The 27,867-nt window shown below is 37.0% G+C and overlaps 1 protein-coding gene across 4 annotated transcripts; it reads left to right on the forward strand.

Annotated features, from left to right (window-relative positions):
• On the forward strand, nucleotides 1-27,867 carry LOC131166966 (probable plastid-lipid-associated protein 11, chloroplastic). Of its 4 annotated transcripts, XR_009139918.1 has the most exons (5): nucleotides 65-664; nucleotides 7,885-7,950; nucleotides 8,351-8,401; nucleotides 24,531-24,666; nucleotides 26,729-26,833. XR_009139918.1 is itself a non-coding variant. In XM_058125663.1 (4 exons), exons 1-3 carry the CDS (start codon nucleotides 156-158, stop codon nucleotides 24,628-24,630), a joined length of 675 nt encoding a protein of 224 aa, XP_057981646.1. In that variant the 5' UTR covers nucleotides 65-155; the 3' UTR covers nucleotides 24,631-24,666; nucleotides 26,729-26,833. The 4 variants fall into 4 exon arrangements, 3 of the variants coding, with proteins under 3 accessions (XP_057981645.1, XP_057981646.1, XP_057981647.1); XM_058125663.1 differs by lacking the exon at nucleotides 8,351-8,401; XM_058125662.1 differs by lacking the exons at nucleotides 8,351-8,401; nucleotides 24,531-24,666; nucleotides 26,729-26,833 and adding an exon at nucleotides 27,484-27,867 and having other exon boundaries at nucleotides 1-664.

The raw sequence follows: 27,867 nt of genomic DNA on the forward strand, positions 1-27,867 counted from the left end.
AATATCCCTTATTCCGTCGATCCGTGGAAATGGTTAACGTTTGCTCACCCCTTCCACACCATTCTCAACCGTCGCCCGCCATTTTTCAGCTCGCGGAGAAGCCGTTAAATCATATATAACCTACCCCTGAACTCCGTCATCCTGGTCTCTCACCCATGGCGACACGCTGTCTCCATCCTACCAATCTCTTCTTCTCCCTCCTGCCCCAGTTCTTCCTCCAAAGCCCTAAACCCATCTCTCTGAAGCCTCTTCAGCGTCGAACATCTACGCTCATCCGCTCTTCCTTAGCTGACCAATCCCTCTCAGCGAAGCAAAACCTCCTAACACTCGTCTCAGACGAACAACGAGGCGTCAAAACCCTGAAAAGCCCTGAAAAGCGCTCGAAGATCATTGAAGCGATCGAAGAGATTGCTGTTTTAGGCAGTGACACAATCACAACCGGAGCGACGCTTTCAGGGACGTGGAGGTTGCTCTGGACAACGGAGAAAGAGCAGCTCTTCATAATTGAGAAGGCGCCATTTTTTGGTACTCAAGCGGGTGATGTTTTGCAGGTTATAGATGCAGGGAAATGTGTTCTACACAACGTAATCACGTTTCCTCCAGATGGGGTTTTCTTTGTTCGATCCAACATTGAAATTGCATCGCCACAGAGGGTGAATTTTAGGTAAACTATGGATGAAGTTTATTTATTTTTTTTTCTTTTTAGACTCACTACTTAAAAATGAATTTCCTAACGATAGGTCTCTCCCTCTATTTATAATATAAATTTAAATATATTCTAATGATAATAATTCCCTTACTATCTCTCACTAATTAATATACTAGCACTCTCAATAACAATAATACTAAAAGACATGTAACCTCTAACACTCACCCTCAAGTTGGAGCATAAGTGTCATAAGCTCCTAACTCGTTACAATTGAATCTAACACGAGCACCCCCCAACGCTTTGGTAAACAAATCAACAAGCTGCATGCCTGACTTCACATAAGTGATTGTAATAAGCTTCTGCACAAGTTTCTCCTAAACAAAGTGGCAATCAACTTCAATGTGTTTTGTTCGCTCATGAAAAACTGGGTTGGAGGCAATACGAAGAGCAGTTTGATTATCACACATCAATTTCATAGGCTGAGAATGTGGAAAACCCAATTCTTCCAACATGCTCTTCAACCAGACAAGTTCGCAAGTAGTGTGAGCCATACTCTATATTCTAATTCAGCACTTGACCTTGCCACTAGAGTTTGTTTTTTACTTCCAAGAAACCAAATTACCACAAACCAAGATATAGTACCTGGTGGTGGATCTCCGATCGGAAGGTGGTCTAGTCCTATCTGCATCTGTATATCCATGGATATAAGTGCGACCCTGATCACGATCTAAAAGACCTCTCCAAGGTGCACCACCTTTGAGATATCTCAAGATATGAATTACTGCGTCCCAATGACTTGTCCTCAGAGAATCTAGAAATTGACTCAACATTTGTGGCAAAAGATATGTTCGATCTAGTAATTATCAGATAATTCAACTTTCCAGCATTAGGTAGCAAATCACCCATATTCGGTAATAACTTGCTGTTAGGATCCATGGGTGTGTCAACCGGTTTAGATCCTAACAAGCCAGTTTCATCTAACAGATCAAGAATGTACTTCCTTTATGACACAACAATTCTGATACAAGATTTCAATACTTCTATACCCAATAAGTATTTTAATGGTCCCAAATCTTGGGTTTGAAACGTAGTTTGTAGAAAAAGCTTGAGACTTTGAATACCTTTATTATCATCACCTGTAATAACAATATCATCCATATAAACAATAAGAAGGATCCTACCCGATGAAGTGTGATGATAAAACACGGAATGATCCACAGCACATCATCGGAGACCAAACTCAAGTACCGCAACACTCCAAACCATGCTCTAGGAGACTGTTTTAAACCATATAAAACCTTTTAAACCCAGGTGGTTGCTCCATATAAACCTCCTCCTCAAGGTCACCATGTAAGAAGACATTTTTTACATCTAATTGATGTAAAGGCTAGTTACAAGTAGTAGCCAGGGAGATGAACATATGTACTAATGTAAGTTTGACAACCGGAGAAAAAGTATCAGAATAATTTAGTCCATACACCTGAGTGTATCCCTTAGCAACAAGACGAACCTTTAGATGAGCCATAGAATCATCAAGGTTGACTTTCACTGTGTAAGCCTAGCAACAACCAACCACAGTCTTGTCAGGAGGAAGAGGTACCAAGTCCTAAGTACCATTGTCATGTAAAGCATTCATCTCTTCAACCATAGCATCTCTCTACCCTGAATGGGTTAAGGCTTCTGAAACAGATTTAGGAAGGGTAATAGATGACAAAGCAGTGACAAAACAATAATAGGAGGGTGATAAGGAGTTATAACAAACATTGTTGGAAATGGGGTGTTGAGTAAATGTGCATTTACCTTTTTGAACAACAACAAGAGGATCAATGTGATGCCCCGAACCCGGTGGGGTCCAGAGGGCCACTTAGAAATAAGTTATCTGATACCACAAATGTAATGACCCGAATCCTAATGGGGTCCAGGGTACGCCTTTCCAAAACTCAATTTAAAATAAGCAACGGAAATAAAATAAGCCTCATATACTATACCAGAGTACTAAACCATCACAAACATATAAGTATCTCGAAATAACAATATTACAACCCAAGATATATAGGAACATACTTAATTCAGTATTTTACAAACACTTACTCTAACTATACTATCTAAACCCCGCCCTGAAGCTCATTAAGCTTGATTTCCTGTTTTCCTGAAATGTGAAATAATTATTTGGGTGAAACACTTTTCAGTAAGACGGAATAGATTATTATCAGTGTGTGACTAACATGAGTTTTAGTGTGAGTAGAAAACCTCCATTAATTTAACTTTAAATACAACTGCATTTATAAAACTGTAACTCACACCTATATAATTAAAAATACACATTTTTCTTCAGATAATAACTCCAGCTTAATAATAGCCCCATTTACATAATTCACAAATATGCATAGAAGAACTCCCCTTTTTGGACTAACGACATGTTTAACCCCCATGATGGGTTGTGCGGTCCAAAGACTGGACTTAGTCTTGGCTGGCCTACCACCAAGCTAAGTCAAGTAATTGTCTGCAAGTACGATTTGTCTACCGCATCCTGGTCCGGACTCAGGAGGGTACACAACCCTTCTCAGGCCAAATTGACTTTTCACCACCTACACTTCCACAACAGTGTGGTTGCACTGGTAATTTTACAAGCTATGGTACCGAGCTTTCATCACACCTGGTCCATCAGAGTTTTTAAACCATATATTGCAATTTACATAATAAAACAGATAAAATGATCTCATTTTTTTCAACATATGATTTGCAATAGCTTTTCCACAATTTCCCCACAATCCCTAGGATCAGTATAAAACCGTCAAATTCACAACATGCACACTATTCTCAACCATTCAAGAAATCAGTACATCACCATATCGTTCATAGTATATTACCACAAAAATCTTAATAGGCTTTAATCAGACAATAAATGAAATACTCTCATGCCATTACGATTTGAGTGTTAAATCACATTTTAATAAACTGCCGAACAAAACATGTCATAATATACTCGGTATGTTTTGCTGAAAATAAGGGTATAATCACCTTTATAGTTTTAATTTAACTCAAAATATATACATTTCCCAGAAAAAGGAGATGATCAACCCTACTCACTTTATTTCTTCCCAAATACATGTTTAATAAATCAAAATCACTAATTTCATATGCCCGATTCATTTAGAAAATTTGATATAATATCCCTGTATTCATATACTCACATATAATCAAATTTAATCGGTTCAAATTCCAAAATTGACTGACATAATCTATTTCCCTTACCTATTCCCGAAGATATGCCTGCTATGTTTCCTGAAACGAACCCTAGCTTCCTTAACCCTTGTCGAGGAGAGAGAAGCCGGCAAGCCGAGAGGGGAGAGAGACGATCGGAGAGTGAGAGGGAGACATACGAGTGAGAGTGAGAGGGGAGAGAGAGAAAGCCTAAAACCCTAAAAAAAAGAGAGAAAGATGAGAGTGTTTTTAAAAAAAAATATAAGACCTCCCCACTTAAAGACCCTCGGCCGCTTGAAATCGTCGACGGTTTTCTTGAAACCGTTGACGATTTGGTCTCATACCAAACCAATTTTTCCATGTCCTTACATATAGGTTCTTGGTTGTCTGAAACCATCGACGGTTTCCCTAAGCTCCCTGAAACTGTCGACAGTTTGGTCTTGTACCAAACCAAATTTATTATTATTATTTCCGGATGCTTACAATCAACATCATGGGAAGTATAATCATCAAACGAGGAAACCAAAGGCGTGGTAGTAGAAGCTAGAGGGGACTCTTTTCCTTGGAGCCTCCGTTGTGAATACACCTACAAATTAGGATGATCAAAGTGATGAGAAGGACTCGAACTATATGGAGACTTAGATGGTTGGTTGAGCGAGGATAGTGATGTAGAATTTGGAAGATTAGGCAAAGGAAGAGACTCATTGAGTCATTGAGCTAATAAGCATTCCATGATTGGGTGTCGTAAGGTGTAGACTCAAAGAAGGTAACATCGGTAGAAACAAAGAAGCGATGCAAAATAGGACTATAACAACGATACCCTTTTTGAGTATACGAGTAGCCCAAAAAGACACATTTTATAGCATGAGGATCCAACTTATCCACCCAAGAAGTTAGTTGATGAACTAAGGACTCACACCCAAATATACGAGGAGGAAGAGAAAATAAAGGTGAATTAGGGATAAGAATGGAGTAGGGAATTTTACCTCTAAGAACAGAGGATGACATTCTGTTGATCAGATAACAAGCAGTAAGTATAACATCACTCCAAAACACTTTAGGTACATGCATTTGTTAACGTAAAGTGTGAGTGATTTCAAGAAGATATCTATTTTTCTGCTCTGCAACCCTATTTTGTTGAGGAGTGTGCGCATGGGATGATTGATGAAGAATACCAAACTGAGTCATATAAGTAGTGAATTATGCAGTAAAAAAATCTTTAGCATTATTACTTCGAAGTATTTGAACTGGCCAAACCAAATTAAGTCTTTTTTTCATAACAAAAGGCACAAAATACATGAAATAACTCAAAAAAATCCTTATTAAATATAAACTTATCATTCTTGAATAATCATCCACAAAGGTTGCAAAGTACCAAAAATCCAACTTGGACATGACCCTACTAGGACCCCATGCATCTAAATGAACTAACATAAAAGGGCTTGCAGCCTGTTTATTGACTTGGGAAGCAAAAAAAACACGATGGTGCTTTCCTAACTGACAAGACTCACAATCGAGACTAGACATAGAACACAAACTAGGAACAAGACTTCTTAACTTTTCAAATGAAGGATGACCCAAGCGACAAAGAATTTAGAAAGGTGTGGCAGCAGTAGTGTAGGCGGTAGAAGAGATAGCAGCTCAAAGTGATAGAGTTCACCAGCTTCACGCCCTCTGCCAATTGTCTTCCTCATCGTTGAATCTTGAACAACCATAGAATCAGGGAAGAATGTCACTGAACAATTCATGGATTTAGTAATTTTTCTAACGGACATAAGATTGAAAGGAAATTTGGGAATATATAAAACCGAAGGAAGAGAAATAGAAGAAGTGAGATTTATAGTCCCAATTCCCTTGACTACAGTAGTGGATTCATCAGCAAGAGTAACACAAGGTAAATTTGCAGGATATTGAAGAGTGGGGAAAAGCTAGGTATACCTATGATATGATCAGTGGCAGTGGAGTCTATGACCCAAGGACTAGGACGAGAAGTACTGGATGACATGCATACTGTGTGCTTACCTGATTGGGCAAAAGATGCAATGGGAAGAGAAGCTTGCTGTGACGCTTGAACTTGGAATACTCCTCCTCTATCATAGAGACAGTACGTTGCCCCCCACTCAATCCCAAAGGTGAGGAGTCGGGGGTGGCTGCATTGGCTGCCCCCAAAGGTGTGAAGTCAGTGGTGGCTGCATTGGCAACATGTGAAAGTCTGCCATGAAAATCCCAACATTGCTCAATACTATGATTATTCCATCCACAATGAGTGCACTTGCGAGGAGTACCTCTGCCTCGTCCATCTCTACCACTACAACTACTCGAACCACCGCGATAACTTTTGCAGTTGTTTGGTAGAGAACTAGAATCACTTTGTGTAGCAAAGGCTGTCCTCTCAGAGCCAAATGCAAGAATAGGAGAATGCTTGCTAAAGGAAGCATGAAGGACACGAGAATAAACATCAGCAAATGATGGTAGCTCGAGTGCTTGACAATAATGAGTATTTGGGACAAAACTGCCTCAAACTCGGGTTTCAAGCCTGCTAGAACATGAAGAACTGTCATCTGCTCCCTCTGCTTGTGCATCTCATGAACATCGACAGTTATAGGTTGCACAACGTTAAGCTCCTCATCTCATCTCTCCAAAATATTCTGCAAGACTCTTATCTCCTTGTTGTAACTAAAAGTACTCCTGGGATAAATCATACATACGTGTAATATTACTAGAGTAAAGAAGTTTGACATAATCTCCTTGCACATATCTAGATGCATATACATCCGTGCAATCTGTGGCTCCATCGAATTCCATAAGAGGGAAACAATCAAGGCATCTTCGTGGACCCACACGCCTTTTCTCTGCTCATCAAAAGACTCATATTGGAGTAAGTGATCAGATTTCCCTAATCCTGCTAAATAAATCCGAATAGATTTAAACCATTGAACATGGTTCTTTCCATCCAACTTTTGAGTTGTTATTTGTGACAATGATGCAGGAAACAAATTTTTGGGATTCATTGAGTCCATCCTAATACTCACAAATCAGCAATCACTCCAAGAACAAGAAGAACAATCAAAACTAATCAGGACAATCACAACCTATGTGAAGCACTGACACAACGACAGATGAGGTGAACAACTCACCAATGGATATAGCACTGCCACAGCACTCACAAATAAAAATCACACCATAAACAAGAAGAACAATCAATAATCGGAACAATTACAAACCATGTGAAGCACTGACGCAACCACGGACAAGGTGAACAACTCATTGATGGATATAGCACTGCCACAGCCTCACAACTGAACATATGAACGCTGCCACGGCTCCAAAAAACTCACAAGGGAGCTTTCACAAACCCTGAACAGAAATTAACGGAATATCGCGAGTGCATGGTCGAAAAAGGTTGAATTTTTGAGCAAAAAACTGGCCTAACAGCTTGATAATATAGTCTAAAGAAGGAATCGGAGCATGGCAAAAAAGAAAAAAAATGGCCGGACTGCTCTCACAGGCTGACGCATGGGGCCAGCCCTGCCGGCATTTGGCTGGCGTGTGTGGGTGCGTGGGGGGTCCTCCAGCGATGGGGTTTTGTGGGGTGGGTCATCGGGGGGTGGGGGTTTAACTATGGTTATATGGTTGGTTTTGTGATTTACTATGGGTTGGGAGTGGATTCGGGAAGAACAGCCGTGGGAATAGTGTTTTCTGACGATGACTAAGGGAAATAGGGTTTAGATAGGATCATGCTCTGATACCATGTTAAGATTTGATTAAAAAAGAATGATCTAACTTGAAGATAGGTCTCTCCCTCTATTTATTATACAAATTTGAATGCATTCTAATGACAATAATGCCGTTACTAACTCTCACTAATTAGCATACTAATACACTCAATAATAATACTAAAAGACATATATAACCTCTAACACTCACTACTTACCTACTTCATTTTTCTAATTGCTTTTTAATTACATTTGTACATCTTTTTGTTCTATTGATTTTTATTTGTTTGTTAATTAATTAATTTATTGTTTTAGATTTACAAGTGCCGTTTTACGAGGGAAGAATTGGGAGTTTCCGCTGCCTCCATTTGGGCAGGGATGGTTAGTGTTCGACTTTGTCCTCATCTCCGTAGTCTTTTTTGTAATCAAATGCCCACATTCAGGAATTGTTTATTTGTTTGTTTGTTTATATATATATTTTTTTCTTTTTTTTGTGAAGTTGGATTTTATTTTGGTCCATGGAAATGTGCCTCTAATATGCAAATGTAATATGCATGCTTCTCTATGCTTGGCAAAAACACAGGCCTCTCTAGTGGTTATTAGGAATATTCCAATTGGCTGCATAGTAAATGCATGTGCCATCCCTTTTCTTTTTCTCACTTTCCTTTCACTCCTCCACTTCTTGCTTTACCTAGAGAAAGTCTGTATTCATTTTTCTTGAACTTGTGTGATCCATGTGGGAAAGTCAGGCTTAGACTGCTTAGTATTCATGATGATGCAGGAAAATTGGAAGTTGCTTCTGGATATCAATTTGACCATTGTGGTGTTACAGGTTCCCTTGAAATGACATATTTAAATTGCTTAATTATGCCTTTCTAACGGACTACATATTTAGAATTGTGATGTCTGTGTAAGATATTAATTAATTGGTTTTATGTGTGTAGTATGTATGAATATAAAAATGTCAATTTAACATAAGTATCCTGCATAACTTCTTGGATAATGTAAAATATATTTGGATGAAATGGACAATCACCATAATGGCAGATCTATCTCTCTCTCCTTCTTGCACCGATGGGTACACAAGAGGGGCACAGATTGTTCTAGAGCCAACAGTGGTTAATAATTAGGATGGGAAATTTCAATTCTATGATTGGTTTATGAAAGATGAAAAAATGGCGAAAATGTGAGTCCCATTAAACATATTTATTGAATATATCTAATAATATTGAAAAGTTACTTTTTTATTTTAAAAGAAATGAAATATTTAAATGTTCTATGTGAAATTCCATCTATCAATGTTTGGATTCCTATATCTCTTTACGATTAGTCCAAAAATCATAGGAGGGACATGATAACTATTAGGTTGCTGAAAGCTAGCGTAAACCTTTAGCCAATACTTTGGGAACATGATTTTGACATCTAAAATATTTTTTTTTTTTGTGCCCTGGGAGTGGGGGTATTGTTTGTGACTTGCTTTTCTGATTTGTTTCAAAAGGAAAATTATATATTCAAATTTATCAATTTTGCTGTCGCTCCTGGTGAAGTTTGTATTTTCATTTGTTATATACTCATTCCAATGGGATTTCCACCAGCAACTTGTCAGGAAAAAAACTATCTTGAAATTTTATTTTTGGCGGCTGTGTTATAAAAAAGGATTTTTTAACATGGAAAAAGTTAGGAGACAGTAGATTAGTATGAAAATAGAATGTACAAAACCATAAAGTAGGATATAACAATTTCAGTCAATGCAGTGTAGTAGGATGCCAAAGGTGAAAATCTTGGTTTGCAGTCATTCACCTTGGTTTGCAGCCATAATTGCCCAGCAGTGACATGAATTGGTTGAGATCTGTGATGTAGCTTGAATAGTAGTGCAAGTTAATAAAGAACACAGGCGCTGGAGTTCCCATTGCAAGCATATGCAGTGCAAGAGGAGTAGCTGTGTTGTTAGCAATAACATGCGAAACTGAGCGTTCTGCTGGGAGAGATGAAGCGTAGTAAATCCAGGATTTCTGAGTACTGGGATAAAAACATGGCATTGATGAGCATGTGTAAGACTGTAGCATGGTGTACTATACTGATATGAGTGAAAAAAAAACTATGACGCCATTACTAGAACGAGCAATCACCACTATCCCATTTGTTGCAATATTTTTCTCTGCTCGACAGCAATGTGGAGAAATATAGTAGATGCATCGACATATAGAGGATATTGGTGATGGAGAGAACTGGTGAGACAGAAGCAGCTGACAAGATAGAGGAAAAAAAGAACCCAAATTGATCATTTTTTTTAGTTGTTGCTATAACAGCCCCAAGGATTAGGAGGCTGTGACTCAAAGCAGCACTCGTTCTGATGCTTTCAGATATGCCATTGAATAGTGAATACTCAGCAATATATGTATTCTGGTTCATGGATTCCTGGCATGAACTGAATTAACTATGAAACCAGAGACTGTTGCGCAGAAATGTAGGTTTAAGTGATAAATTAGATGCAAAGGCTTTAGCTCATTCACAATACCAGAACAAATGATCTATTGTGTCCTTATGGTGGAGACATATCAGGCTCAAGGAATTATTGATTATATGACAATGATGCAATTCTTATTGTGTTGACAAGTTTCCCATAAATAGCTTCCGGAGAAACGCTTTAATTTTAGGCAGCGGCTGTTGTCAAAATGTGTCCAGGCCACCAATGGTATAGAGGATGATGATGAAAACCAACGGGTGCTTGGATAGTAGGAAAATGATATTTGTAGCCTTTCTGTGGGGTATAAGAGCCATCCACACTGGCCCCCCAGACTAAATTGTCATCTGTAGAGATGTAGGTACTTCAGCTAGAATCCAGCGATCTGCCGCTTCATTTAGAAAAGTAGAACGAGTAAGGCCAGAGTCCCAAGTGCTAATGTAAGTATGCAAATGAACCTATTTAAATTGGGAAAAGACAAACTCATATGTGGACAGTCTGGATAGTTTGATTGCAGGCCCAATACTTGTGAGAAGAAGGAAACAGTGATCATAGTATGGCCTGGAGATGCTTTTGAATGTCTGATTTATTGAGGTTTGAACAATAACTAATGCTCTTCCAACCCTAAGGTTATGTTTGTTTTGCAGAATGCCTATTCCCAAGAATAGATTAGTTTTAGTAGGTTAGTTACAATTAATTATACAAGAAATTATGTTGTTATTGTAAAGCAAATAACAATGTGAAACATTTTATGAGTCCATAATAAGGAACATACAAGGAATACCTATTCCCAAATTTCATCATGGGGATGCCTATTCATTTCTTACTACATGTTGAATGAAATAATTAGGAATATACAAGGAATGACTATTCCCTTGATTTTCAAAATTCTATCTATTCTAAGGAATAACTATTCTGCCGAACCAAACGAGCCGTAAGAAGTGCTGCCAGGTGGAGGGAATTATTGTTTTGTTTTGATTTTGCACAGCTGTCTAAACATGCCTTCGAATTTCTGATTTAATGAGGTTTGAACAATAACTAATGCTCTTCCAACCTAAGAAGTGCTGCCAAGTGGAGGAAATTGCTGTTGTGTTTTTATTTTGCTCAGCTGTCAAAAAACTTTTTACAAGAGAGCACAAGGAAAAGCACACACAAAGCAAATACATTGTACTTGGCTCAGCTTTGGCTTACTCCAAAAATCAATTGACAACAATGAAGTGCTTCAATTACAATCATTAATCACTTAAGAGACACATTGATAGAGTCAGTAGCGGCACGACATGGGGAGGTCATCTAATGTGGAAGCCATACTCTTCAAGAAATCTATAGGAGGTTTTAGTTGATTAGTTTTTAATTTGTTTTCAGTTATTTATTTCAGGATAGCATATTTCTTTTCATTTCAGAAAGTAGATTTTAGGTCTCTCTATGCATATGGTTGTATTCATGATGAATGGTTGGCTTGGAATTTTGTGGAATTTAAGATTTGAGTTTTAGGATTCCATCCTTGTATTTTTTTTTTCGACGTGTTCTGTTTTCTGTACCCATTGGTACTAGACACGTCTGTCGGTCATTGCTGCTGTCACACCACACCACCAGCAATCACTGTAATCTCCCTTATCCCAGCCCTATTTGAGTCACCACAGCCTTTGCATCTAGAACCCCCACAATGTCAAAGCTTTATCGTGACCATGAATTGAGCATCTCCCAGCTTGATTGAGGCCTACAATCAATATCTCATCATCCAGGGTGAAACTTGAACAATATCTTGACACTGATAATATTTTAGTCTGATGATTTCAGAAGTTGGTGAATTGTCAGACATGGCAACCCGCCCGGCCTGCTTAGCTAGTAATGCCTTGAAAAACTGTATATCATGACATTGCATGCCTCCTAATGATTTGGGAGTGCTATGCACACTGTTGTGAATCTGCAATAAATTGAAGAATAAAAGAAGAAAATACAGCACTTAGGGTTTGAGATGACGAGAAGAAGAGGATGAAAAAGAGAACAGTCAGCAGTTCTCCTACAGTGTTACAAACAGCCCCAGGTCTACCTACTTATTTATTAATATTAAAAAAAACTTTAAGGACAAAAAATACCCCCACTCACACAACCTAATTACTAAAATAATATATGTTCTTCTAACACTCCCCCTCAAGCTGGAGGTGTGTAAATATCACCTAACCCTATCTTGTTACAACCATTAGACAAGGTGGGCTTAAATAAAGGCTTTGTGAAAACATCGCCTAATTGATCCACAAATTTCAAAAACAAGTTCCTCACTACCTTCTTTAACACAACATTCCTCACAAAATGACAGTTAACTTCAATGTGTTTTGTCCTCTCATGAAATACTGGTTTGCTAGTGATATAAATGGCAGCTTGATTATCACAAAACATATCTATCGGTTTCGTTACCAAGAACCCCATCTCTCTCATAAGAGATTCCAGCCACATAAGCTCTCTCATACTCTGAGCCATAGCTTGATATTCTGCTTCATCACTAGATCTTGCTATAGTAGCTTGTTTCTTGCAATTGCTACGCTAGGTAACAAGATTACCTCCCACAAACGTACAATATCCAGTAGTAGACTTTCGATCATCAATAGTGCCAACTCAATCTGCATCAGAATATCCCTTGATCTCTCAATTTTTATTACATTTATGTATCAACCATTTACCGGGAGAGCCTTTAAGATACTGCAGATTCCTACAAAAAACATCTCGATGTGGTTGCTTGGGATTTTCCATAAATTGACTCATTGCTCCCACTGCAAAAGATATGTTAGGTCGAGTGACAGTCAAGTTGATCAGCTTACCAATCAACTGGTATATCGATGTTTATCTTCAATGTTTAGTCTGACATTCCTAAACAACTTCATGTTAGGGTCCACAGGAGTATTGATTGGTTTAGCTCCCAACAAACCTGTCTCTTTTAGCAAATCCAAGGTATATTTTCGTTCATATAGATTCAACCTTTCCTACACCGCACAATTTCAATACCAATAAAGTAGCTCAGAGTACCCAAGTCTTTGTTTTGAAATTTAGCTTGAAGTCACTGCTTAACATCTACAATCCTGCTTCGGTCACTGCTAGTAATGATGATATCATCAACATAAACTACAAGCTCCTGTCTCTTTTTATGGACAAAGTCCAAATTGTCAAAGTAGCACTGGATAAAGCCAAATGTAGTGACTACCAGACTAACTTGTCAAACTAGGCTTGAGAAGACTGCTTAAGACCATAAATGGCCTTATGTAGCCTATATACTTTACCATCCTACCAATCACAGGGTCTAAGTTCACAACACACAACTTGACGCTGTGATAGCACCAAGTGAGACTTGGTTAAGCCAATGTCACACACAAAAATTTGCTGGTTAAGTCTTGCAAGTATATAGCAGTTTAAACAACATTCACAAGGCAATAATATTTACACGAGCAACACCTCCCAACCTTTTCTCTTATCCAAAGGCAAGGAAATACACTGTAACATGTGTAGGAAGGCACAACTAACTATGTAGGTTGTGCTGGATGTAACCAGCAATTTTCAACAAGGCTAAAACAAGTTATGCTTACAAGTAAACGATTAGAAACATGCTCAGATGTCAACCCACAAATTTACCCACTAACCAAGTTTGTCTACCAGCCATATAAGGTTAAAATGCCAAGTAATTGCCCTGTCTAGTCAACATGTCAACGTTGAAAGCAATTGACATTGACACTAAATGCTCCCATGAGTCAACATTTGTGTCTAGCATGGTTTCCCCTTGACCGTGACTTTCTATGTCCTAACAGCAGCAAATGTCACTGAGGCAGTTGATGTAGCCAAGTTAACCATCCAACCATGTTAACCGCAACCACTGTAAGCAACCTGGTCAAGGACCATGGCCACAATCATGTCCATCCCGGACCATGTGAAGTGAGAAATTTCACATCTATGTGCTCCTCCTTTAGCAACATAGATTTAACCAACCAGTAAGTATAAAGACAACCCATGATAGATCATCTTATGCTGTTGCCTTGGCACATGGTTTGCCCATGCCGTGTGCCTCGACAATGTCAAACTACATAAGGGTCTGGCACTACCCTTAAGCAACATACCTCAGAGGTTGCTCCATATATACCTTTTCCTACGTATCCCCATATAGGCATTCTTCACATCCAATTGCTATATGGCCAATCAAAATTAACTGCCAACAAGATCAATATGCAGACAAAATTTAGTCGAGCAACATGAGAGAAGTTCTCAAAATAATCAATATTTAAGTATTTGAGCGTATCCCTTGGCAAACAATCAAGCCTTAAGTTGTCCAATGGAGTCGTTAGGAAGATATTTGATGGTGTAGACCCAACGACGCCTAACCAACTCCTTACCAGGAGGAAGATCCTTCAAGTCCCATGTCCCTCAAGTGGTTAAGGCATCCATTTTGACATCCATTACATGCTTCCACCTAAGGTTAGCGAGGGCTTCAATATGTGACAAAGGGGTATAGAAATAGAGGAGATAGATAAGGCAAGAGAACACATATGACTTGGAAGGTGAAGAACTTAAACATAATGAGCAATAGGATAAACAACTAAGGACTACTAAGTACATATTCAAGTACCTTTTTGGCGATCATTGGGCAAATCCAAGTCACATTGGGGGATCTTCAAAACCAGAAGTTGAAAAAGTGATGGGCGGGAGGGATGGTTGCATGTTGGTAATTATGTTTGTGCCTACTTTCTGTCATTCAGAAACCCTCAATTGTTTCTATGGATCAGTAACTGCTGGACTTTGAAGAGTAGAAGATTTTTGGAGAGGGATAATAGTATGGATAGGAGGATCAACACAAGCCCTGGGGGGGGGGGGGGTCATAAATCATTAGTTGACTCAAATAGATTCATCCAATAAGGACCTTGCACTAGAGAAATAAGGCGTCGTCTTAAAAAAATGACATCAACACTAACATATTTCCTATTAATGTGGGAATCATAACATATATAACTTTTTTGAGTTCTTGAGTACCCAACAAAGACACACTTATTACCACGAGGAGAGAACTTGTCCTTGTTTGTATGCGGAACATGAACAAAACATGCACCCACAGACATGAGGCACAATAAAGAACATGGATCAGGTACACGATAGAAAAGGGAATTTGTCCTCCTAGAAAATTGGAGGGCATCTTGTTAAGCAAAAAACAAGTTGCAAGAAGTGCATCAGTCCAAAAGGTTTTAGGAACATGCATGTGAAGGACGTGCTATGTCAATTAAATGTCAATTTTTCCTTTCAACTACTTCATTTTGTTGAGGAATTTTTATGCATGATGTTTGATGAATTATTCCTTTGGACAAGCAAAAAGATTGAAGTTCATTTTGAACAAATTCAAGTGCATTATCAGATTAAAATTTTTGAATACCAATGCCAAATCGAGTTTTTATTTCTTGGTAGAATTGAGTGAATACGTTAAAAAAATTCAAACATGGATTTTAGCAAATAGATTCAGGTCATTCGTAAAAAATCATCCACAAAGGACACAAAATAATGATGACTAGTCAAATTATTGACTCTACATGGACCCTAAATATCTAAATGATTAAAAGAAAACAATGATTTAATGTTGACTTTTTGAGTCCGATCTCTGGTTTTGATGCTGACGAACACAAGGATCTTATGTGTGATCTAGTTTTTGTGCAAGATAAATTAGCAGTATTGCATGATGCACATGGACTTGAAGAAAATGAAGACCCAACATGTTTATGTCTTGTAATTTATATTTCATTCTGGGTTTGTAATATTATTAATTTCGAAGGTTTGTAATAATCTGCATATCATGCATGGTAGAGACTATAAACTCAAGACCATAGTTGACCTTAGGAATCGGTTGACCGACGCCAGATTTTTAGGGTTAGCTAAAAAATGACCCTAGACTGACCATAGGACCCAAAGTTTTGCATGAAAAAGTCCCTATAACTTAGAATTATCAAGTATGTGGGGTATCTTTAAAAGGGGAGTTAGAAAATAAATGGACAATGTTGGTGTGTTCGGTCGACCGAACCCCAACACACAGAAACCCTTCGGTCGACCGAACCTCTCTGGGGTCAAAATGTTGACCACTTGGTCGACCATCCTAAAATGTACACCAACGCCTTGGTCGACCAAACAGACACGTGGGAAGTCTCAACGCCCTGGTCAACTGAACCTCTAGGTTCAAAAGGACTTGGTCGACCGAAGTATATGAAATTCGGTCAACCGAACTTAGTCTGGTCGACCGAACCTCGGAGGGTTCAGAATCACCTTTGGACGGTCGACCGAACCTATAGTTCAAAAATCCCCTGGTCGACCAAACTTAGTGAGATGGTCGACCGAACCTTAAAAATGGTCGACCGATCTTTTCGGGTTGTCAAAATTTTACCGAGTAAACTGGGTTATTTTTAATTAAACTCAATTAATCTTTTTCTAAAATACCCAGCGTGTCCCCAACTATTATAATTTTTCTCATCTTTATATATAGAGCATTTGAAAAATTAAGAGTGGATTAGGGTTTTGAGATTAGCCAAATTTCTCTGAAAATCTTTTTGGCCAAAAATCATTTATACTCCCATATCTCTCCAAATCCATTGCCAAAATCCACTCCTTATATTCATTAGTCATTTATTTTGAGTGAGATTGTTTTTACATACTCATTATACGAGCTCACACTCTCCCTTATTCATGTTTGATTGTGCATTGATTTTTGGAGAGTTGCTTAAGGTTTTTCCCATAATATTTCATTCATAAATATTTGATTGGGAAAACCTATTACTTGGCTTAAGATCTTGCATCCTCATTGCAAGATTCATAAGCTTGCTTTGTGCTTTCACATTAATATCTTTAGCAAGCTTAAAACCTATTATCTTTTGTGCTTTACATTTGGAAAATATTATTGTGATATTTTGTTAGGGTGATAGAGAGCTTGTGATTAATCACATTACAAGCATATTGGCTTGACATCAAAAGCCTCACTCTCACATACACACATTGATATACATTCTGTTGAGAGTTAACACATTGGTTAACAAAATCTCACTTGAGCTTAATATCCTATCATATGTGAGTGCATTATTTGTTTGAGCATATTGGTACACATCTGCTTAGTGTAAGAAGCATATTTGGTTGTACACAAATTTTATTATTTGTTGTATTCCAGGCGTGGGCCTGAAGAGGGAGACTTGCCCTGGTAAAAGTCCTGGACTGGTTCAGACCCGGTTAAGAGAACTAGGTGCAACATCCTATTAATGTGTTCTATTAGGTGCCGCTCCACCTGTTAAGTGAGCCCTTAGTGGAATCGTCTTACTTGTGAGCTTGAGGCGAGGACGTAGGTAGTTTTGGCCGAAGCTCAATAACATTTCTTGTGCCTACTTTTAATTTTTGCAATTTAAATTTTAGCACTTAAATGTTTATGTTTTACTATTGAGATTGATTGGGTTTATGAATTTATAGAAAGGCCCTAGGTTTGTGCAATACTGGTTGTGAACTTTGGACTAAACCTAGGTGGAAGTTTTAAATACCCAATTCATCCCCCCCTCTTGGGAATACACCAATTCCAACATTTTATCTAAAACTAAATTATAGATAGAAAAGATGTTTGAACATGCTTTCCTAGTTGACACAGAACACTCAAACCGAGAAAAAGACTTGAACATGGGAAAAATTTGATGTAGTTTTTGAAGAGATGGATGATCCAAATGAGTGTGCCACTGATCCAAAAGTACATGAACATGTACTCATAAATCCGTAGTTACTTACCTAATCACTCATTATGTTTCAGCCATTCACCTTCCTAGTCCCATGTATTCTTTTATCTTATCTAAACATAGAGCTTATGATACTTATATACTAGACTAGATGCAAAACGAGAAAGAGATATGTATAAACTTGCTAGAGCTAGAGAAAGAAAGTGCACGTATTTAGGTAATGTAAAATGTATAAAGGATGAGAATGATAATGCCTTTGCAAAAGTAGAAGACATAAAAGAGAGGCAGCAAAGATACTTTAATAAGTTGTTTAATGAAAATCAAATTAAAAGCTTGAACTTGGAAGTGATAAATAAGGAAAATACTAAAAATTGGAGATTTATTTGCAAAATTAGAGTCACTAAAGTTACTATGGCTTTAAAAAAGATGAAAAGTGAGAAATCTATAGGACTAGATAACATCCTAATTGAAGTTTGGAAATCTTTAGGTTATAAAGGAAGTATATGGTTAACTAATTTATTCAACACTACTATAAAAACCAAGAAAATTTAGGAGGAATGGAGAAAAAGCACGTTAATACCTTTATACAAAAGCAAAGGTGATATTCAAAATTGTAATAACTATCGCAGAATTAAGATTATGAGTCATATGATGAAATTATGGGGAAGGTTAATTGAATAAAGAATAAGGGTAGAAATGAGGGTGTTAGAGAGTTAATTTGGTTTTATGCTTGCGAGATCGACAATAGAAATTATTTATTATTTAAGAAGATAAATGGAAAAGTTTAGGAAAAAGAAGAGGGACTTACATATGGTTTTTATTGACCTAGAGAAAGCCTATGATAGAGTACCTAGGAAACTTCTTTGGTGGGTTTTAGAAAAGAAGGGACTATTCAATAGATATATTATGGTTATTAAGGATATGTATGATAGAGTAATGACTAGCATTAGGACTATAGGAGGAGAGTCTAGAAAATTTCCAATTATAATATGTGCGCATAAAGGTTCTACTTTAAGCCATTATATTTTGCTTTAGTGATGATGAACTCACTAGGAATACCCAAAAGGAGATCCCTTGGTGTATGTTGTTTGTAGATGATATTGTCTTGATTGATGAAAGTAGGAGTGTGTGAAATCTAAGTAAGAACTTAGAACTATGCTTTTAGAGTATAAAAGTTTTAGGATAAGTAGAAATAAGATAGAATATATAAAATGTAATTTCAGTAACGTAAAGAGGAATATTGGAGAAAAGATTAAACTTGATAATCAAGAAATTAGTAGCACTAGCAGATTTGATATCTTGGATCTATTATGCAAGCGAAATGGGAGATTAAAGAGGATGTAATACATAGAGTTAAAGTAGGTCGAGTAAAATAGAGGAGTGCTTTAAGTGTGTTGTGTGATCTTAAAATACCCTTAAAATTAAAAGAAAAGCTTTATAAGACGGCTATAAAGCTAGCCATGCTCTATGGATCAGAATGTTAGACAACTAAGAAACAACATGCACAAACAATAAAAATCGCCAAAATGCGAATGTTATGGTGGATGAGTGGTATATCGCTATTAGATAAATTAAGGACTGAACATATTTGCAGTAAACTAGGCATAGCATTGGTCATAGACCAGAGAAGGGAGGGGCAGTTTTAGATGGTTTGGGTACTTGAAATGTAGGCCAAGCAGTGTACCTATGAGGAGTGAGCTAGTTATTTTTAGCATTAAAAAGTGTTTGGGTAAACCTAAAATAACTTGTAATGAAATAATGAAAAAGGTCATAATAGCTCTTAAGCTAGTGGAGGAAAATACCCTTGTTCGGATGAATTGGCAAAAAGGGATTCATGTAGCTGACCCCATCTAATGGGGCTTAAGGCTTGTTGTTGTTGTCGTTGTTTGTTCCTATGCCTTCCTCACATGTTGAAGCACTTGCTAACGATGGGTTGGGGCATGCAATGGATGTAGAAAAATGGATGCCTTGACCATTTGAGGGACATGAGACTTGTTGGATCTTCCTCTTAATATGGAGTTGCTTAGGTGTTTTGGGTCTACAACATCAAATATCTTGCCACATAGTACACCCAAGCATTTGGTATTGATTATTTTGATACCTTCTCTTTTATTGCTCGACTAAATTCTGATTGTATATTGATCTCATTGCCAGTGAATTTGATTGGCTCTTATACTATTTGGATGTGAAAAATTCCTTATTGTATGGATATTTCTAGAAAGAGATATACATGAAGCAACCTCCCGGGTAAGTTGCCACGGGGAAGGATGGTAATGAAGGTTGCATAAGGCCATTTATAGTCTAAAGAAATCTTATCGAGCCTAGTTTGACAAATTTAATGTGGTGGTCTTTGCATTTGGATCTCGCTCTTTGTTCACAAAAACCAAAGAGAAAAGTATTGTATTTGTAGTAGTTTGTGTTCATGACACATTATCATTGGTGGTGACTAGAGTGGGATTGCAAATTCCAAGCAATGGCTTCAAGCAAAACTTCAAATCGAGGAGTTGAGTACTTTGTGTTACTTTCTTGCTATTGTAATTTCATAGTTTGGGTAAGGATTGAATCTATCTTAGTAAAAATATAACTTGGACTTGGGAAGTGAGGCACGTACTCTGGGGAGCTAGGCCAGTTGATACTCGTGTGGATCCCAACATGTTGTCTAGGCAGGTTGGTCTAGACTTTGAAGACAAAATTCAATATAGGTTGTTTGTTGGCAAGTTGATGAACTTAATTATAACTAGACCTGACATATCCTTTGTTATGTTCAGGTGAGTCGGTTTGTGGAAAATCTGAAACAACCATTCTCGAAGGCTGTTTGTAGGATTTTTCTGTATCAAGGCTCTCCTGGTAAAGGTTTGATATATATGCATGTAATTGAAACTATGAGATCATGGGTAAGTTGGCTGACTTTGTCGTTGATTGAAGGTCCATTGTTGGATACTATACATTTGTGGGAGATAATCTTGTTACCTGACATGGCAAGACACAAACTATAGCAAGATCTAGTGCTAAAGCAAAATATGGACCTATGGCTTAAGGGAGTTTATGTGGTTGAAGTATCTTATATCAGGATAAAATCTTGGTTACAAAACCAATTGGTATGTTTTGTAATAATCAAGCTGTCATTCATGTTGCTAGAAATCTAGTGTTTTTTGGGAGGACAAAGCACATTGAAGTTGGTGGTCATTTTGTTAGGGATGTTGTGTTGAAGAAGGTCATGAAGATTCCTTTTGTGAAATTTGCAGATTAGTTAGGCGATGTTTTGATGAAGCCTTATTTAAGGCTGCCTTGTGTAAAAGTTGCAACAAGATGGGGTTAGGTGATATTTGTACACCTCCATCTTGCGGATTATTAGAAGAAAATATATTATTTTAGTAAATACGTTGTATGTGTTGGGATATTTTTGTCCTCGAGTTTTTTTTTGGTTGTTAGTATACAAGAGGGCAGACCTGGAACTATATGTATGCTCCAGGAAAACTGCTGTTGGGCTTTCTCGTTTTCTTCTCTTCTCCATCTCTAATCCTAACTGGGTGTTTGGTATGTTGGAAGGGAATGGAATCGGGAGGGATGAAATCAAATTTCTCACTTGATTTCATCATGGAGCCAAGCAAATTTTCATTTCATTCCTTTCCAACCTATTCTGTTTTACAAACCAAACATGCGGAAGTGCTGTATTTTTTTATTTTATTTTATTGAATCTTCAATTTATTTTAGATTTACAACAGTTTAAACTTTAAATATTTGCCAGCCTAAGATGAATTCATAACCATGATGGACATGGTAATAGCTAACTGAATGTTCAAATACAGAAGTTTCACTAATGTAAAGGATGAATAATTTTATTTGTATTTTGTTGGCTTTCTCTCTTTTCTTTCTCATATCTACGCTTATTTTTCATATCTACGCTGTAATGCTCATACCCTTTTTAGGTCCATACAGCTTTAGCCCAAACCAAGCAAAAAGAAATGAATGGTCCTATTAGGTTTTTTCTCAAGTGTTCAGTTTGGCACAGTTTGTATGCTCAAAATTTGAAAAATTGGTTCAGAATAGAATACCATAGAAAATTGATCAAACCAAAAAAACCACCTTTGGGTATAAATTTTTGGAGTTTGTTGGTGGTTGCTGATGTGTGTACACAATCAAAGTTTATCTTGATGGTACAGTTGATTGGCTGAAGGCTCGTCTTGTTGCGAAAGGCTACTCCCAAGTCTATGGAGTTACATTATTTTATAATTTTTTTTTGTGGAAAATATAGCTTTTGTTTGATTATTTGGGCCACTTTTTGCTACAATTAGCTTTTTAATCCATTAGCCTTTTTGTAACGGTCCTAGACCCAACTTCGATGAGGTAACGTACGCTTTGACCCGTTGGCCTCATGGATTTGTCCTATAAAAGGAGCCTCCCATAGTTGGAGTCCAAACCATCCTTATAAGTCCAAGATCTCTCTAGTACACATCTGATGTGGGACTGTGACAGAATCTCCTGTCCGATCTCTGATGCCCTCGTCAGAGTGGGTTACACCTCTCTATAGGATCTACCCATATGATAGTACCCTTGGGTAGCTCTGATACCAAATGTAATGGTCTTGGGCCCAACTATGGTGAGGTATTGTCTGCTTTGGCCCACTAGTCTCATGGATTTGTCCTATAAAAGGTGCCTCACATAGTTGGAGTCCAAACCATCCTTATAAGTCCAAGATCTCCCTAGTACAGGCTCTCCCGTTCGATCTTTGACGCCCTCAACAGAGTGGCTTACACCTTTGTGTAGGATCCACCTACATGATAGTACCTCTAGGGTAGTTCTAATACCAAATGTAATGTCCTAGACCCAACTCCAGTGAATTATTGTCTGCTTTGGCCCTTTGGCCTCACAGATTTGTCCTATAAAAGGCGCCTCGCATAGTTGGAGCCCAAACCCTCCTTATAAGCTCAAGATCTCCCTAGTACACATCCGATATGGGACCATGACACTTTGCTTCTAACTTTCAATTAACACCAAACTGAGTGTAGGTTGGTTTTTTTTTTTTTTTTGGGTGTGGGGGGGCGGGGTGAGGTGGAATTGATTGATCCAAGAATCAATAGATGATTGGTTGGGAAGTTGAACTATTTGACTGCTATTAGTCCTGATGTTGCCTATTATATGAGTATTCTTTGTCAACTCAGGAGGCTCCATGAGCTAGGCATTACGATGCTATTTTGTGCATTCTGACATGTCAAGGGAAGGTTTTAAATTTCTGTTTCAACTGAAATTTGAGGTCAGAAGAATGAAAATTTCAATGGAAGTTCTAATGTTGATTTCAATTTTAGAAAATGATGGAAATTTATAGAAAAACATGGAATTTTTTCAAAGAAACTGTTATTAAACATAATAATGCAAGTTCTGGACAAATATTATAAATCAAATACCTCAGTGACAGGTATGTGACGCATAAGGTGCAATAACTGTTATGTAATAATCATGTTAAACATATTCATACTCAATTTATACAAATGAATTTAAAATTAATTATTATGCAAATAAAAATATCATATTCAACATATTCATACTCAATTTATATAAATGAAATTTAAAATTAATATTATGAAAATACAACTAGTTTAGGGATAAAAAATAAAATAAAGTGCTGTAGCTAATATCTAAGTTAAATTTTGCATAAAATTTCAAAAATTTGAAAGCTATCATTTAGATCCTTCTTGTAATATTTATTTTCAATAAAGAGAAGCAGAAATTTCAGCTTGGGTTTTGAATCTCAAATTTTCAAGGAACTTTTGTCTCATAGTCAAGGCGACAATTTTGTTGAAATTCTGTGATTTTGACAATTTTCAGATTTTGACGAGAATTTTGTAAGATGTAAAATTGACTGCCATTTTGATTTTGAAGGTGGTGGAAAATGGAAGTTTTGATGATTTCATGGAGATCTAAGACCTTGCTTGAAGATAGGTCATGGGACTCTTATGGCTTACTGCATTAGAATCACGGTTATATTTAGATTGAGGGATATATAGACATTAAAGGGCTTGATCTCCATCCAATTGGAGGTCATATGTATTTGTGAGAGGTAACTTTGTGTTATGGAAAAGTAGAAGGCTAACTTTTGTAGCTGGATTGTATCATGGGTCAGAGTTTAGAGCCATGGGGCAAACTACTTGTGAGTGGTTGAAGCAGATGTTGGAAGAGCTAGGGTGTTGATGGGTGATAAGTATTCATATTACACTTAATCCAATTTTCAATGAGATGACAGAACATATTGAGGTTGATTTTTACTTTGGGAAAAATTGATGTGGAATTTAACTCTTACAGCACTTGTCAAGTCTGCTTATTATTTATCAAATTAATTCACCAGAACTTTATTTATTTATTTATTTTTTGGGGGTGGGCATGTTCTAAAGTGAGTTATATTTGTAACAAGTTGGGACATTGTTGTCTCACTAGCACGAATACCTTGGTTAGAGAATGAGATGTAAGTTCTTTTTCTCTCCTCTCTCCTACAAACAGCCTTCTATCTCTCTCAGGTTGACTATACTTAACACCAATGACAGTCAGTTTGGACCCCAGCATCAGTTGATCATTCTTTAGCAAAAATTGGATTTTAGCTCACTGTTTCTATAACTCTATCTATAAACTGATAGTTTGAGCATCATTCAACCAGTACTTCAGCAACGTGCAAATAGACCCAAATTTGATCCACACTCCAATGATTGTTTCCCCCTTGTGTTTTTGGTTCTGTTTTCTGGCAACTGATATCAAGGATGGTGAAATGCATCTGGTCTCTACAGGTTTGAGTCTGTGTACCTTGATGAAGAGATTCGAGTTGCAAAGGATGTCAGGGGAGACTATTTAATTGTTGATCGTGCTCCTTACAGTTGGAGAGAGTGAAGGGGCAATTTATGCAATGGCAGCTTAATTGTTATTGTAAGTTTACTTCATTCAATAACCAATTATTTCACTGAACTAATTGAATGAATTTCTATTTCTATGTTGGGCTACATTTGCTGTTTCGTGTAAGATTTCATCTCATCAAGTTGTTGCATTACCTTAATTTTGTATCCTTCATGGCGTTGGAAAAGATGCTGTGGTTTCAAATGTGTTTCTTGTAAGATTTCATCTCATGAAGTTGCCATCTTTCTTTTTCTTATATAGGTGGTAAAACTCATAGGAAGAGAAACCAGAGAGGTTTCATTGGAAAAAAGGAGTCTGTAAATTGTTTGGAAGGGTATGTGACCTCCGTTCTTTAAGAATTGAGTCTAATTTTGGCTGCACTGAGAACCCAGTAAAACCCTTGCATCAGTATTTTTGCAAGAAAATGACCTCAAGAAAATCTAAATGAGTCCAGATCACTTTTATTTCTCCTGTCCAGTATTAAAGCAAAATCAGCCCCGACTATATTACTTAGCTAGTAATAGTTCTGTTAATCCTTAGATCCAGAAAAAAGGAAACCAATAGATCCTTAATGATCTCTGCATGTCCCACCAATGTAGGTCTGACCTATATATCCATTGAGTGCTGTTTGCATGTAATTTGATTACTTTATCAGAGCTTTTCACCAAGGTCTCCAAATATGCTTCATGCTTGCAAGGATTTGTCAAATTGAGACGTTTTTTCCCATAATATTAGAAAGAAACTCTTTGATATACCTGTTCACAATTGAGGTCCTAACAATGTGTTGATGTTGATTTTCTCAATGTCGACATGTTTTGGAGAAATATTATCTTTACTATTGCCAAAGAAAAATTATAATACCATGTGGACAAGGCCAATGGATAATGGACAAATGGTTGACTTTAGGGTGTTATGTTTGCACAATGGATCACAATGGACCAGCTAGTGGTTAAATCCATATGATTCCTACGTCACATAATGGAAAGTTTTAAATTCTCCTCAGATACAAGCCCAGCTAGGACCCTAGCCTCTATGGCACCTTGCCCAATCAAATTGCCTTTTTCCCCCTTCTCAAGGAGGGATTTCTTGGGTACTAAAACAGCGCAAGATATTTAACTATATGCATGTGCCTACAAACCTGTAAAGGGATAGCATATGACATTTTTCTGATTAAAGATTATGGTTCTTGCTTCTTGCTGCACCTGTCCATCTTGGTTCATGAATCCACCCAAATCCATTGAATGAACACCTTTTTGGATGAGCTACAAATCGAATGGCTATTCTCCATGAGAATTTTAGCCTCTCAACCATTATGTTATTATTATTACTATTATTATTACAGGAACATCTCAACTATTATCAAAAAGAAAAAAACTGAAAACATTTGTTCCCCTCCATGAAGGGTGGAATGGGTGCCATGAACTTAGACAAGTTTGAATGGGCATGAGGTATGGCGGATGCCACGGATCAATATGTGGAACTTTTTTTTGTGGTTCATGTGAATTCAACCCTGTTAGTTGCATTTTGTCAATGCAGTAATTGTTTGTTTTTTGTAGACTTTATTTGAGATACCACTTTAACTGATGAAACATTTCGGTTTTTTTGTTGGGAGGCCATTCCTATTAATGCAGGAGTACTAACCTACTGTTAAATTTTGAATATTCTTGACAGTCATCTATAGTTTAGTCAAGTTACACTTCTTTCTCATTTTCATTTGATTTCCCAAAACTGGCCTGTTGTTTTTCATCAAACAAATTGCAGCTCCTTCAAAAAATTGAGCTAGTCGGTTTGCAAGTCGTATATTAATGCATGCATGAATTTATATATTCACCTCTTTGAGATAAGGTCATGAAGTCATTTACAGGGTTAACTGTTTTCTTTCTTCATGTTTGAATGGATAAAATTCATGTCCTCATTAAATTCTCGGTCCCTCTTTTCATGTGTATGCGAGTGTGCTCACATTTGGTTGGTCATTCAGATTCTTGGATGATAGGTCATAAAATTTTCATCTTAGTGATATTTTCTTATTTTCACCTTTTCTTCATGCATCCAGTCTTCCTATGAAAAATAATTGAAAGTTGCTAAAAATCTGCAGGTAAGAAACACATGCCTTGCAGAGGATATCCATGGAGATTATTTAGTTGTTGGTCATGCTGCTTATGTAGTACCCAGATCCTAATTAAATTGGAGTGTATCTTCACTATGTAAATCCAATATTTTCTGTTTTCTTATGGTTTGAAAAAAAATTAAGGGCTGGTTTGGTTAAGTTTCAAAGTCAAGTTTCTATATTTTCATTTCTGAAAATGAAAACAAGAGATTATATTATGTATTTTATATACTAAAAAACAGGTTTAGTTAACTGTTTCCAAATTTGTTTCTTAAAACAAAGGATTGGAACTGCATATGGTTAAGGTTGATCCAAATGACAGTTTGTTCATAAACAAATAATAATAATAATTATTCTCATCATTATTATTATTAAAAAATTGGTTCAGTTTTTTTTATTAAAAATGGGTTATACCCCATATCTGTGTCTTCATTACTTCTGGAAAACTGTATTTGGAAACACTAAAAACACTTCAATATCATTTCCTAAAGAGCCTGTATTTTTTGTGGGCATTTCTGGATATGTTTCTGAGAATGGTTTTTTAAAAACAGCTGGTGCGAATTTTGTGAATTTTTTATTTTGCATTTCCGGGTACATAAAACTATATCCGAAACCTTAACCAAACAGGTCCTGATGTCATTTCTACCATTTCTCTTAGTGATCCGCATGTTTATTACTTTCTCTGAATTTTATTTTGACAGTTTCTCCTCTGTAATTGACACTTCTTTTCCCTTTGCTTTCAGGTTTCTCCTGAATTTAACACTGCATGGCAAATATGGTTTCCAGAAATCAACACTGCATACTCCACAAGGGGAACTAGTATCCTCACAGCCACATATTTGTAATCACACAGTACACATGTATCTAGCTTTCAGCTTATTTTATGTCTAGCATAATTGTATAGAAGTTATCATTGTTTACTTCTAGGAACTGAAGCTGTATATCCTATAAGAGAAAGTAGATCCAGGCCATGTCTGGTTTCTTGGGAAGTGTCTGGTATTTGGCACATCATTTATCTAAATCATGCAAATATGTAAGAATAAAAACAAACTAGCACAAATACTGTCATAATATGCACATCCTCTAACCATTGTTGATATACACATATTCCTCGATTTCTAGTTGGA

Source organism: Malania oleifera, chromosome 10 (genome assembly GCF_029873635.1).
Source record: "Malania oleifera isolate guangnan ecotype guangnan chromosome 10, ASM2987363v1, whole genome shotgun sequence".
NCBI classification, from domain to species: Eukaryota; Viridiplantae; Streptophyta; class Magnoliopsida; order Santalales; family Ximeniaceae; genus Malania; species Malania oleifera.

Coding starts and splice junctions, on each gene's coding strand:
- LOC131166966 (XM_058125662.1), top strand. CDS start 156: ATGGCGACACGCTGTCTCCATCCTACCAATCTCTTCTTCTCCCTCCTG. Junction 665..7,884: donor CCACAGAGGGTGAATTTTAG/GTAAACTATGGA, acceptor TTATTGTTTTAG/ATTTACAAGTGCCGTTTTAC. Junction 7,951..27,483: donor CCTCCATTTGGGCAGGGATG/GTTAGTGTTCGA, acceptor CTTTGCTTTCAG/GTTTCTCCTGAATTTAACAC.